The 12,901-nt window shown below is 38.4% G+C and overlaps 1 protein-coding gene across 1 annotated transcript in view; it reads right to left on the bottom strand.

Annotated features, from left to right (window-relative positions):
- wnt3 (wingless-type MMTV integration site family, member 3) overlaps positions 1-11,587 on the bottom strand; it is a 32,003-nt gene extending 20,416 nt beyond the window's left edge. The window contains exon 1 of the mRNA XM_084435136.1: positions 10,770-11,587. Within this exon, the coding sequence (XP_084291262.1) occupies positions 10,770-10,849 (80 nt within the window). The 5' untranslated portion in view covers positions 10,850-11,587. The remainder of the gene's footprint in view (positions 1-10,769) is intronic.
- Between the last annotated feature and the right edge of the window lie 1,314 nt (positions 11,588-12,901).

Raw genomic sequence — 12,901 nt, 5'->3', positions numbered from 1 at the left:
AATGATGGAATATTTGTGTAATTTTACAAACGCCTCCAATTTAACTGTCAGTAATATAGTCCACAATTGATAAATTTACAATTTCCCATTGGGCATTACAGTGGGCCATACAGTATATTCTCCATTTCAGTGACTTGTGGAACATTACTTAGTATTTATGGAAAGTATCACTTTAATTTTCAGAATCATATTTGGAATTTTATCAAATATTCCTAGTTGTATCTATTTCAGTTTAATTATATGCTGCTTTAATTTTGGTCAGTTGCCTTATTATGACCTGATATCATTTTCCACTAACTTAAAAAAGCCTAGAGAGAGAGAGAGAGGGAGAGAGAGAGAGAGAGAGAGAGAGAGAGAGAGTTAGCCTGAGGATGGGGCTTTTCCTCATTCATTCTGTCAGAACAGGAACACAAGCTCCATCAACACAACAGTTTGGGTTTTTTCCCGCCACAATTTTGATTGGCATTTCAACTGTTCTGGGCTTTTCAGATTAAAAAAATATTACCCTTGAAAAATGTTCAAACCTGTTTTCAATCTCTTTTCTGTTCTGTTCTTAATGACACCCCATGTATCCTTGCTAGTGAGCGGCGTTGCACTAAAGCACAACAACGCACTGCTGCAAATGTGTCATTGATTAATGCATTGTTGGGTGCCTGTTTCTGTGAATCTTTCGTAGGAAGTGCCTGCACCATTGCCTAATACTAACAATCGAAATAACAGATGTTATTTTATGTTGTTTATTTCAGTGAATTTGGAGAAATGTTTTTCAGCACACTTTGTGAGCAAAATCAACTGAAAGCTGCAAATGCTAGCTAGCTAACTTGAGAAGTATACTGAGAGGACAACAGGTAGAAGCAGGGGCGGAGCGGGGGCGGTGGCTAATTGGGCTTAAGCCCCGAATGTTTTGTCAAAAGCCCAGAATCTTTTAGGTTTTTTAAAATAACTTCAACTTTGTTTCATTTCCTCTCAGTCTTTCTGACTGGAGTGGCAAAAAATGAAACAAAAGCTCTATTACCGTGCGTGGTGGCGGACGGTAATGCATCGCGCACCAATCAGTCGTAGCGAGCTTACTGGCTAACCGGCTGAAGTTAATATGGACATAACAAAGTTTTTTATACGGAACACTAACAGTAAACCTCACCAGCCGGAGAGAGATTCAGAAGCAGTAGTCAAACAAATAAAGTACCGTAACATAATAATATTGTTGTTTATCATACTGTGCTATTTCCCAAAGAAATATAATTTTAGTAAATGTTCTTCTGTTGGCCTGATATTCGATTCAGAGTATTAAAGAGCACATTTACTTGGCACTGCAGCATTTGCTGTTTGCTAGTAGAGCAGCCTAAATTATTATGGCATGGATTCTGATGTAGCAAATTAGTCAGCTAAGCACAAACTAAACAGAACTGAACTCTTAAGATTAGTAATGATGTTTACACCAAATTCCAATTTTACCTATGTAGGCTAACTTAAAAATAGTCAGATAATGGTTGCCACTTTTTAGTTGCCAGGGGTGAAAATGAGTCATCCTTAACATTTTTGGTGTTTTGGATTCACTACAGCTGGAGAACAATTAAATACAAAATAGGTTGTAGGCTCTACAGGGTGATTTTTTTTTTTTTTACTGAGTAACTATCATCATTTTCCCAGATAGTGTATAGATTTTTAGGCATTCTATTATCTCAAACAGCCTGAAAACCAGTGCATTTAGCTGACGTAAATGGGAAAAAAAATCTCCCCGGGGGAGTATGCCCCTGGACCCCCCTAGGTTTGGGCTAAGCCCCGAATGTTTACATCGTCTGGCTCCGCCCCTGGGTAGAAGTTACAAGCATGTGAACAACATTCAAAAATAAAAACCATGATATCCACCTGTAGGATTGTGGACACATAAGTCACAGCAGCTTCACAACAGTCTCTACTGAGGTTGAAAGATATGTTTAAATTCTCTTTGGCTAAGACTTTACTTGCTAACTGCTTAGATATGTTTTTCATTAATGTTATTGAAGCTTATAATGCTTGTCATCTTGTAGCCTATTGAATAGGCTATTACTTGTAGGATAAGTTGTCATGAGAGTGGCCTACACGTTTTTAACCAATCAGGAAACTTGGGCAACCAGAGAACGTTCTTTGCCTTGTATACTTGTAAACGTCCTCCTGACTTTCAAATGCCTTTTTTTCCATCAAATTTTGTATGAACATAAAAATATTAAACAACTAAGACATAAACTAAACAAATTTCAGACATTTGACGAGCAGAAATGAAATAATGAGTCCCTGAACTGAGTCAGTATCAAAAGTAGCAGTCAGTGTCTGATGTGTCCACCAGCTGCTTTAAGTACTACAGTGCATCTTATCAGATTTTCCAGTTCTTGCTGTGAGATGTTACTCCACTCTTCTATCAAGGTACTAGCAAGTTCTCAAACACATCTTGGGGGGGGACACATGTGGTTAGACATGGTTTAGCACTGCAAGGAGGATCAGCTGTTCTTCTGGTCTCACTGTAGCTCTGTCTTAAGTGTCTTACATTACGGACATTGTAGTTTATTACTGTGGCCACATTTGCAGTACTCATGCCTCCCTGCAGCAGGTCTATGGCATGTTCACACAGATCAGCAGGGACCCTGGGCCAGAGTCAGTAGAAAGGTCTCTATAATGTCCGAAGTTATTGGAACTGTGACTTTAATTGTCTACCGCCTGTAAACTGTTAGTGTCTTAAGGACTGTTCCATAGGTGCATGTGCATTAAAGGTAGGGTAGGCAATTTATTTTATAAACACTTTGTTATACTGGTTGAAACTCTCTTCACATCCCGATAGCGATCAATAATGGAAGTGGTTTGAGTCTTAAAACATGTACATATCAGTTCGTCCAATCATTGCATATTGCATGCAATATGTATTTCCATACCTCCGTACACCCTGTTCGTGCTGACATCACACTTCATCATTGTGTTCAATAAGGCTACGCAGTGTTGTAGACAATGGTTCCTCCTGAACCAAAACATCGAGCTTATGCTGCGTTAACGTTAGTCGTAAGTAACTTAATTACGAGATGGCAACCCATGATGTTATACCCGGAGCTGTTCATGTCCTCAGACTCGGATTTATGCGTTGCCATGTCAACGCTATCAACGCTGAAATGAATCTGCAGCAGTTAGGTGGTACAACTAGAGCCCTGTAAGTTGTTTGTTCATTATTATTGTAATGTTATGTGCTTTGAGACATGAGGTAATTTAATGTTGTCTCTCCCCTCCTGACGCTTTGCAGAATCTGCTGTGTGCGTTCATGTGTTTTGAAGGAGGCATTGCTTTGGAGACGCTTTAAAGGGAGGGTGGGATCTTATGCTTTCAAAGCTAGCTCGCTATTACTAGCCTGGCCGAAATTGCCTGCCATACATTTAATTGTTTGTGGTTCATTGAACAAGCATGAAAAACATTATTTAAACCTTTTCCATTAAAGATATGTAAAGCTTATTTGGATTTGACATATTATTGTTAAAATACAGTATACCGAAATAGGGAATTTTTTTTTTTTTGCTGAGGTTTGCTGACATTGGGTTTGATTGACATGTCTTTGGTGGGCAAGGTGTAGGAGAGAAGAAGTGTGATTAAAGGGATCAGGGTGGTCTAATTCAGTGTTTGCTTGTCTTGCCCCTTAACCAAGCTTAATGCAAAGTTTGGCAAACAATTCTCCTGTCTATACGGAATGAAAAACTGTGATACAATCATAGCCAATCAGAAAATATTTTATGTTTAATGTATAACTAACAGAATAGATTTGGACCAGTGTGATATCACTGGGACATGGCTTCCCAACTCAAAGACTGGTCAGAACTAAAACTCTGATTTACATGAAAAATGTTGTTTTGAGAGTTGTACAGTATATATGTACTGCACATGTACACGGTACAATATTTTACTATCAGTCTTGGGTGTAACGCATTACAAACACGAGTCATGTAATCAGATTACTTTTTTCAAGTAACAGTGAAGTAATGCATAAAATATCGGAGTTACTTTTTCAAATAAGTAATGCAAGTTACTTTGTTTTCCCTTTTATTGACTGACGCCTCTGCATGTTGAGAGAAAGTAAGTGCAGAGGTGTTGTGTGCGCTGTGTAAACATGATGGTCATTGTAGTTCTAGACTAAGGGCCCTATCATTCATATGGTGCAATGCAGCGCCAGGCGCGATGCAAGTGATTTTTGCTAGTTTCAGCCCAACGCAGTTATCATTTTCATTTCAATAGCAAATGCATTTGCGCCCATTTGTGCGCCCATGGGCTTCTGGTCTGAAAACGAGGTCTGTTCAGGCGCATTGTTGGCGCGTTGCTATTTTGAGGCAACTGAATTAAGAATTCGTTGTCTTGTTTTAGTAAATCGTGCCCATGATTTACTAATTCGTTCACTTGTTTTAGTAAAATAGGCAATATGGCGCAATATGTTTTTAGAGCTCATTAGTAATATGTGCCTATAGGCGGGTCCACAACGTTCGTACACTTTGTCCCGTAGATGGTCCATTAATTTCCTCGCTAGAGAAGCGTTCAGTTTTTCAGAATCCGCCATGGTGCGAGCGCAACTGGCTTTTAAAGGGAATGGGAGATGAGAGTCTAATTGGTTTATTGCACGTTATGCCCAAAACACACCAATTACTCATTTAGAGAATAGGGACAACCCTTTCAGACCAATACGTCGGGTGCGCTGACCATTTTTCCCGTCGTTAAACTAGCAAAAGTGCATTCGGACTTGCGCCGTGCACTTTAGACCATGTGCTTAGATCATTAAAACAGGGCCCTAAATGTGAGCATGCATTTACTCATCTCACTTGCACAAAAACAGATTCAGTATCCATCAAAAAGAATAAAAACTGTGAAAGGCAAACTCAGAAATATTAAGCAAACCTGCAATAATTAAATATGTTAAATAACACAAATATACTTTATGTATTTAATCTGACTTTATTAACCAATTTCTTTGCTGCTGACCTTGTATTATCCAATTCAACCATAATAAATTTTATTGCGTAAGTAAGTGTTTAACTTTCTTCTCCTGTGTCCTATTCTTCTTCAATCTAGAATGGCAGCACAGCTGAAAGGTTTGTTTGAGTTGCGCCCTCTACTGTACAAGCGTGAATTAGCATTTTCTTCAGCCTGGGGCTTATTCATTTCACCTTTGGTGTGAAAGGGCCTTTACATTTGCCAGAAATATAACTTTTTATTTATTTATTTTATTATAAAAACAAACAAGCAAGCCCCACTCATGGTGAGAAAAAGTAACGCAAAAGTAACTAAACTCATTATTTTCCAATTAGTCACTTTTTTAGGGAGTAACGCAATATTATGACGCATTACTTTTAAAAGTAACTTTCCCCAACGCTGTTTACTAATTACATCAATTTATTAGTTTAGCCTTGGTTATTTAGGACTAGATTGCTGAACAGTTTTCCATTTTTCACTTTGCTGCCAAAGTACAGTTTTAAGAGGACCGGTTTAGGCGTTTAATAAAACATATATCATGCTGTAAATACCCCTGAAATCCATCTTAAGCTCCTGTTATGAAACATAGTTGGTTTCTAACTTGTCCAAGCTGGTCATTGGCTACTCAACAGGCACCCAAAAACCAGCTAGACTTCCTGAAGCTGGTTACATCTGCTTTAAGCTGGTTTGTTGTTAATGACCAGACTGAACTAGTTACCACATAGCAAAATACTACCAGTTGACATTTTTTGTACCACTATTGGTGCAGTGCTCGAAGTGAAGGACAGTGCGATACTTCTGTTGTCATTAACTCTGCCCTAAACCTCAGTTCTGAGACTGCTGGCCTTGTGCTGCGGAAACTACTGTGACGTATGGCTTCGGGGCTCTGTCTCCGGGAGCTGCCGCCTGTCACTGTTCAACTAGCGGAGCTGTCAGGGAGCTAGAAAGCGCTAACAACTCTGACTCCACCAGCACTCCCTACGTAAGCGAGCTGACACTTTTGATTAAAGTTGTGATGCATTACACAACTCCCTAAAGCCCTTCTGAGTGAACTGAGATGAACGTAGAAGTTTGGTTTTCACCAGAGCCAAGATGGTTTTTCCAATTCCATTCGGAAGCCTGACCAAACATTAGCCAAATGTCAAAATGTGGTGGCTACAGACTGGGCAGATAGTATGTCTAATGCACTTTTATTGTTAAAAAAAAATAAAAATTAACCATATTTTCTTCTAAAACTATACAGAATTATGAGATAATTGCAATCTCGCTTAGTGAACGAATCATTCTTCAATTGGATCTTTTCAGTGAATCTGTTGATCCAGTTAACAAGACTAGCCTGAATGATTCAGACTTCAGAAATTCTCCTTTTCTGTTCCATGGAAGAAAGTCATTTGGAACTACATGAGGGTGAGTAAATGATGACAGATTTTTTTTTTTTTTGGTGAACTATACCTTTAAAAAAAACTCTTTTTTTTCTCTCTCTCTCACACACACACACACACACACACACACACCAGCCAATCTTTATCTGTCTCGTCCACTGTCACGATTTAAAATGTGTGTGTGTGTGTGTGTGTGTGTGTGTGTGTCTGTGATAGGATGACTCCAGAGATAACCTCAGGTGGTCTGGATGATCTAGAGAACACAGGTGTAGTCCGTACCCATTCATCATCGAACCCTGAATGAGAGTAACTGTGCGTTTCTCTTCTTAATCCAGATAATAAGGCACCTCTGTGCATGGCTGTCAGTCATATTAAACCTCTCTCTGTGCCCTAACAAGCAAATTGCAAATTGTCGAAACTGCAACATGACGAAATATCAGGTAATGAAAAAGTAATCAAAAACTGCTTGGTGGGGCAGAATTTTGGACCAATGAGATTTCACAATAGATGGGACAAAAGCTGTGATTTAAATGGAATTTACATGGCTTTTATTATGTGTTTCAATTTATTTGTGTTTGTCACTTTTCTACAATATAGAAACTTCAGTCTTTCTACTTCAAAATTTCTAATTTAATCAAATGTGTCATTTTTGTCATTATTTTAGATTTTTTTTTTCAATATGCCTAAAAAATGAACTTCCACTTCTAGAAAAAATTATTAGTGGGGTTCAATGTAGAACCCTATGGCTTAAAGAACCCATTATACCAAATGATTGCATAATCCTTTCATGTTTAAAAGCTTATTTCTTTTTTCCCCCTACACTGTAAAAAGTGATCAGTTGACTTAACTTAAAAAAATGAGTAAACCCGTTGCCTTAAAATTATTAAGTAAATAAACCATGCGTAATTGAAAAAATTAAGTTATGTATTCACATAACTTATTTTTTTCAATTACACATGGTTTATTTACTTAATAATTGATAAAGTATGTTTAATTCATAAAATTAATCAAAATAACAAATGAATTAAAACAAAATTAACTAATTAAAATGAATTCCAAAAAATGATCCCTTAATAGGAACCCCATTGTTCTATATAAGAAGCACCTGACACAAGCCTTTAAGTTATAGAACCTTTTCTTCAAAGATTGTATACTAGATTGCTGTGGCACAATACTATTGCTATTGGATTTGCTACTGATATTGAACCAAATACATTTGAAAAGTAATACTGGGCTATCTGTTTCACCTTCCTTTTCCTAAGTGGCCCCTATTATCTTTTCACACTGAATTGCAGCTGGTGGATTTTCCTGCGGTATCATTAAAGCAGTGACACCGGCTGACATGCAGGGGTGGTGGGGGGTTTGGTATGAAGGGTGTATAATGACATTCCTCTCTCGCAGAGATGAGTCAAGTCCCATTGAAGCCAGCAGGAGACCGGAGCAGGTCAGAATGCTTACTGGCCTCCCGATGCTGTCTCCTTCATGCCTATTCTCTCAAAAAAAATAGTTTTCCGAATTTTAATTAATTCAGAATTAGAGTTTTATGTCAAGTGTTTGTGTATGTTTCCGACTGAAAGGGCTCTTTCTTTTTGAGAACTAAGAACGAAAGCCTATGTCCTAAAATCCGCATATAGGCTTTGTTGCAATAACAAAAAGAGCAGCTTAAAACCATATTATATGTAGTTTTGCTCAGCTATTTTGCAACTTTATAAGTAGATCTATTTTTTTATAGTAACAAGTTGGATTGTGCACAGAATGCCATGTTATACTGATTTCTAAGGAAGTATTGATTTATAATTTCATTAATGAATGTTATTAATTTGAAGAAATTTCTAAATGACTAACATCTCTAATATTATGGTTTTGCACTGTTCACTTCCGCTGTTTTGACAGGTACTTCAGATAATAAGAGCTACTGAAAAGTGTTTCCGGGTCAAACCGTGACTTGATCATCTGAGGTCAGGCCTCTTCTGTAACCAAGCTGAAGTTTTGATTGATAACAGATGAGCGACGGTGCAAACAGCCAGCTGGATCTGAACGGATGGTGGCTTTTTGCGGTGCTGTTGTGGGAAGAAGCCACAAATACCTTGTTCCTTTCTGTCTGGTATTTGGAGTGACTGCTGATTGTGTCTCAGCTTGCTCATCATCTGTAATGCATGTGAAATTGAACAAAGCTAGACAGGCTGATCGCTTTCAATAGCTCTCCCTGCTTAAGACTGAGCTTAATTAGTTCATCTTGAGAGGATAAAGTCAGATATTAGCGGCCTGGTAAGCTGCTGAAACAGATTAGGCTAGAAACTGGCCTGATTATTGCAACACTGTTCATCATAGATTTAAAGTCCATTCAAATGTGAAGGGATTAAAAGGAGAGGATCTACCAGGATGGAATAAATTCTCACTATAAGACACAAATACGTTTGATTGACTCCTTTAAAACAAACGAAAACACACTATCATATTTATTTTTCTATGATAGTCTTTAAAATATTCGATTATTTATTTACATTGCTATACTAATAATTATTTAATTGATTATCATATGAATTATTATTTTTGAATGAAACGAAGTCAAACTAAACTGTTATACAAATGTATGGCTGCGTCATATAAAATCACATGTGACCAAAACACAGATTATAGACACTTTATCACAAAACATTGGTTAAATGGGCATATTAAATCACTTGTTTTGAAAGTATGCGTAGATTTTAGTTTATTTAATCTCTTGGTATTGATATTTCACCTGCTACATATATATTTTCTGTTAATCCATTTCTGTGCTTTTTTTTTAGGACCACAGGTTCGCTGATGCCATTCAGACTCCTTCAGGTAGAAGACAAGAAAAGATGACGCATCTACCCATTTACCTGCAGCCATGCATCACTTTCTTTCTCACGCTCTCACTTTCTCTCCCCTCCACTTTAATTTTACCTAAATCAAAGAGGTTATGCATTGTCAGTGGGTGAATATTACACCGTCGGTTAGAAGAAACAGCTGCGGGTCACTGACTCGAGACTCCTTTGCTCTTTGTCAGTTTCGTCTGGTGGCACTAAATACCAGTATACGAGTAAAGCCACGCAAATAATAATGCTTCAGCCTTGTGGCCTTTGTGTGTGTAAGCATATGAGTGCGACTGCATGTTTGGCAACCCTCGCTCCATAAACGAAACCAGAAGATGCTGGTGGTTTGGAACGAGAGTGCAGCGGGGACCACATGCTAACTGGGACTACTAAAGCACATTAGTTCTGACAAGTATTGTATCATAAGCCAGGGGGGCTTTTGTCGTACGCCTACACAAATATTTTTGCAAAAAGACTCATGTTACAAGAGAACCCTGTGAGGTCAGTGGCATTTTGAGGATGGGGTAATTAGTGGAACTATGACATATCAGCACCATTCGGAGGTAAATATGATCCCTGCTGAATGTAGCGAAATGTACTGAACATAAGTACTTTAACAGTACTAGCATAATGTCAAGTTGGAATAATATCATTTGAACGAATGGAAATACATACATTACGAAAATATATAAAATTATATGAGTCATATGTTCAAATATTTTATATATCTTTTATAACATTCTGCAGGATTAAAGTTAATTATTTAATTTGTTCTGAATCGACTGAACTCAACATATCAAGAAAAATGAATGAAGAATTTTGGTTATAATAGGATAGGATTTCACTTTAATCTAAATTTTTAATGCAATTTGATTTCAAATGAATAAACTGAAAAGCAACCGTATATCTTTTATTTCAGTATGCTTCATTTTGCTATGGATTATGCTGGAAAATAAGGTTTTTAATGGAAAGTTTATTTGGAGAATTTCTTTGAACAGGTTAATAGACAATCGTCGTATTTTAAATCACAAATATGATTATAATACACGGCAAGTTGATTTTAGAGAAAAATAAATGTTCAAAGCCGCTTCATGTTTATAGTGTAATGATACTTAGGGTTAAACCCCAATGAATTTATTGAGACCCAAGCCAAGGGACATCCACACTAATTCCCCAATTAACACTCCTAACACGGCTGGAGTGCTGAGGCTATTAGCGAAGACAACAATATCCCCATCCAGAAGCCTGCTGGCTGACACCTTAACCTAACCTTATCTCTGACAAACACGCTGCATCTATTTCACAACACTCCGAGCTTCAAAAACAGCCTATTTTCAACATTCAACGCAAATGGAGCCGAGCGAAACACGGCAGTGAGGAAAAAGACAGGCTAGCATTTCCGTCCCTCCAGTGGCTGAGGTTAAGATTCTTTGGACTGAGCCGAGAAGCTTTTTTCCACGCAGTCAACTGAAAGTGTTCTGTATTTACTGCCCTCTGAAAAATGATCACTGACCAGCATTCTCCCTCAGTGCTACTGGAGAAAGTGATGCAGAAAGTGGGGATCGTTGCTACTCACCACCAGATGGGATAGCCTCCAAGCACCCGAGAGCTGGACAACCACATGCACATGAGATATCCAACCAGGTACAAATCCATGAGGTATGTCTTGTGTGGATGGAAATTGTCTATTGATCAGTACATAGAATTCCTAGAGAGGGGCGGAAAAGTCCCAGCAGGCAAGTCTTAAGGAAAAGATGGATGCTTGAGAGATTAATTAGAAATTTTGGGGTTTCAAAAAAAAATTCTCCAGGGTTTGCTGCTTCTTTGAGTTGGGTGAGGAAAGTGTGTGTCTCCCAGTAGTAGTTAGGAGAGTAAGTGTCTCTTTCACACACTCGTACACACGCTCCTACTCGTCCTCTGATTCCCTCCCTCTCACTGAGGTTCTTCCCTAAGGTACATATCTTTTTCTCTCCCCACTTTTTTCCCCCTTAGGATCATCAGGGCCAATATTAGAGAGAGAGAGAGAGAGAGAGAGAGAGAGAGAGGAAAAAAACGACGAGAGGTTTGGAGATGTCAGCTGGCAAGCCAATCACAGAGCATGGCCTTAGGTTATGCAAAAAAAAAAAAAATTATTATTCCTGCCCATCTGTCAATCATGCACCACCCCCTGGTAATGTAGCAAAGAAAGAAAGAAACAGAGGGAGAAAGAGAGAGAGAAAGGAGACAGGGAGGGAATAAGAATGAAAGGGTGTCAGGACTGAGTTTCGGAGAGGTAGATTTGTCTTATTAAGATCTATATTGTCTGTATTAACATCAAGGAAACCTAGCTGTGCCAGACTCGGGCCTGCCGCTCGCCCGGTGACTGCTTTAGGGAACATCGTCTCTGTATTTAAGCACGCCGTACCCCGAACTAATTGTTCCGAATGTGTGTGTGAGCACATACATTCACACACGTAGAGAAGAATTTTGTCTTGGAGAATTTTGATGGCCGCGTCCTCCCCTTGTGATGATGGGACACAAAAGGAACACAATAAAAAGCCGTAAAAGGTGGTGTGGCAGGGCCAGGCATGCAGTGTTCTGTGCCCCAGTGGCCCAAAGGCAGCACATTTTACATAAACACTATTGTCATTCGGAATGGGCTGAGGGCAGACGACGCTGAGAATGAGACACAGCACTAAAAGATGACAATGCATTCTAATATAGCCTCTGTCTCAGATTGACCTAAAATGCCAGGACAGAGGTGAACTGACAATGGTTTCAGGTATAAATACTGGAGACCTTGGGGAAAAAAATCATATAAATGAGTTTTGTGTCAGTAAGCATTTGCGGTTTTCCATTTAAAACAGCCTTGTTGAACTAAAATGCATTGAGTATTTTTCTTCTTTCATCTTTTTTTTGTTTGTTTTTTTGTCAGACCAACAGTTTGAATAGAGTGACACAATTTGAATACCAGAATTTGAATTTAAGGAAGAATAATTAAAGAATAATTTGATTGAAAATCAAAGAAACTAGAAAAGAATAGAAAAGGCAAACTGATTGTTGGCTTGAAAATTGATTCCTTGGAAGTTTTGAAAAAAGTTCAAAAAAGCTTTGAGGTTTGAAGGTTTATAAGCCTTACAGTGCTAGATAGATAGATAGATAGATAGATAGATAGATAGATAGATAGATAGATAGATAGATAGATAGATAGATAGATAGAATCATTCATTGAATCATTCATTGATTCATTCATTGATTAACTTTTGGTGGAAGAAGACCATGTTTAACTTCTTTGATTCACAATTCAGCAAATTCCTCATCCTTTCATTCCAAATCGAATTCCAGGTCAATTTCCTGTAGGTTCTGGCCAATTCACTTCAAATTCCAATTCAAAATAAAAACGTTTTTCACATAAGTGCCCACCTCTTTTCCAGGAATGTCTAACTTGTGTTATTGCCCAGTATTCTCTTGCTTGGATGTTGTAAGATAAAACTCTCTCCTCCAATCCGGCGATCAAGGACTGAAGCCTGTCTCTCTGCTTATCATCTATCTGTCTCACTCACAGCAGGGACATGGACCGTGTGCATCCACCGCAGGAGCCGAAGAGAGACACTGACATCTCTGACCGAGGTCTGGAGGTCATATTTCCATTGCCCCTGTTCTTTGCCTTTATTCTCCCACATCAAAAGGGTCAGAGCTGCACTGCAACTACATTTCGAGGCATGACAG

This window comes from Rutilus rutilus (assembly GCF_951802725.1).
Source record: "Rutilus rutilus genome assembly, chromosome: 16".
NCBI lineage: Eukaryota > Metazoa > Chordata > Actinopteri > Cypriniformes > Leuciscidae > Rutilus > Rutilus rutilus.
This window is presented reverse-complemented; position numbering and strand designations above follow the sequence as displayed.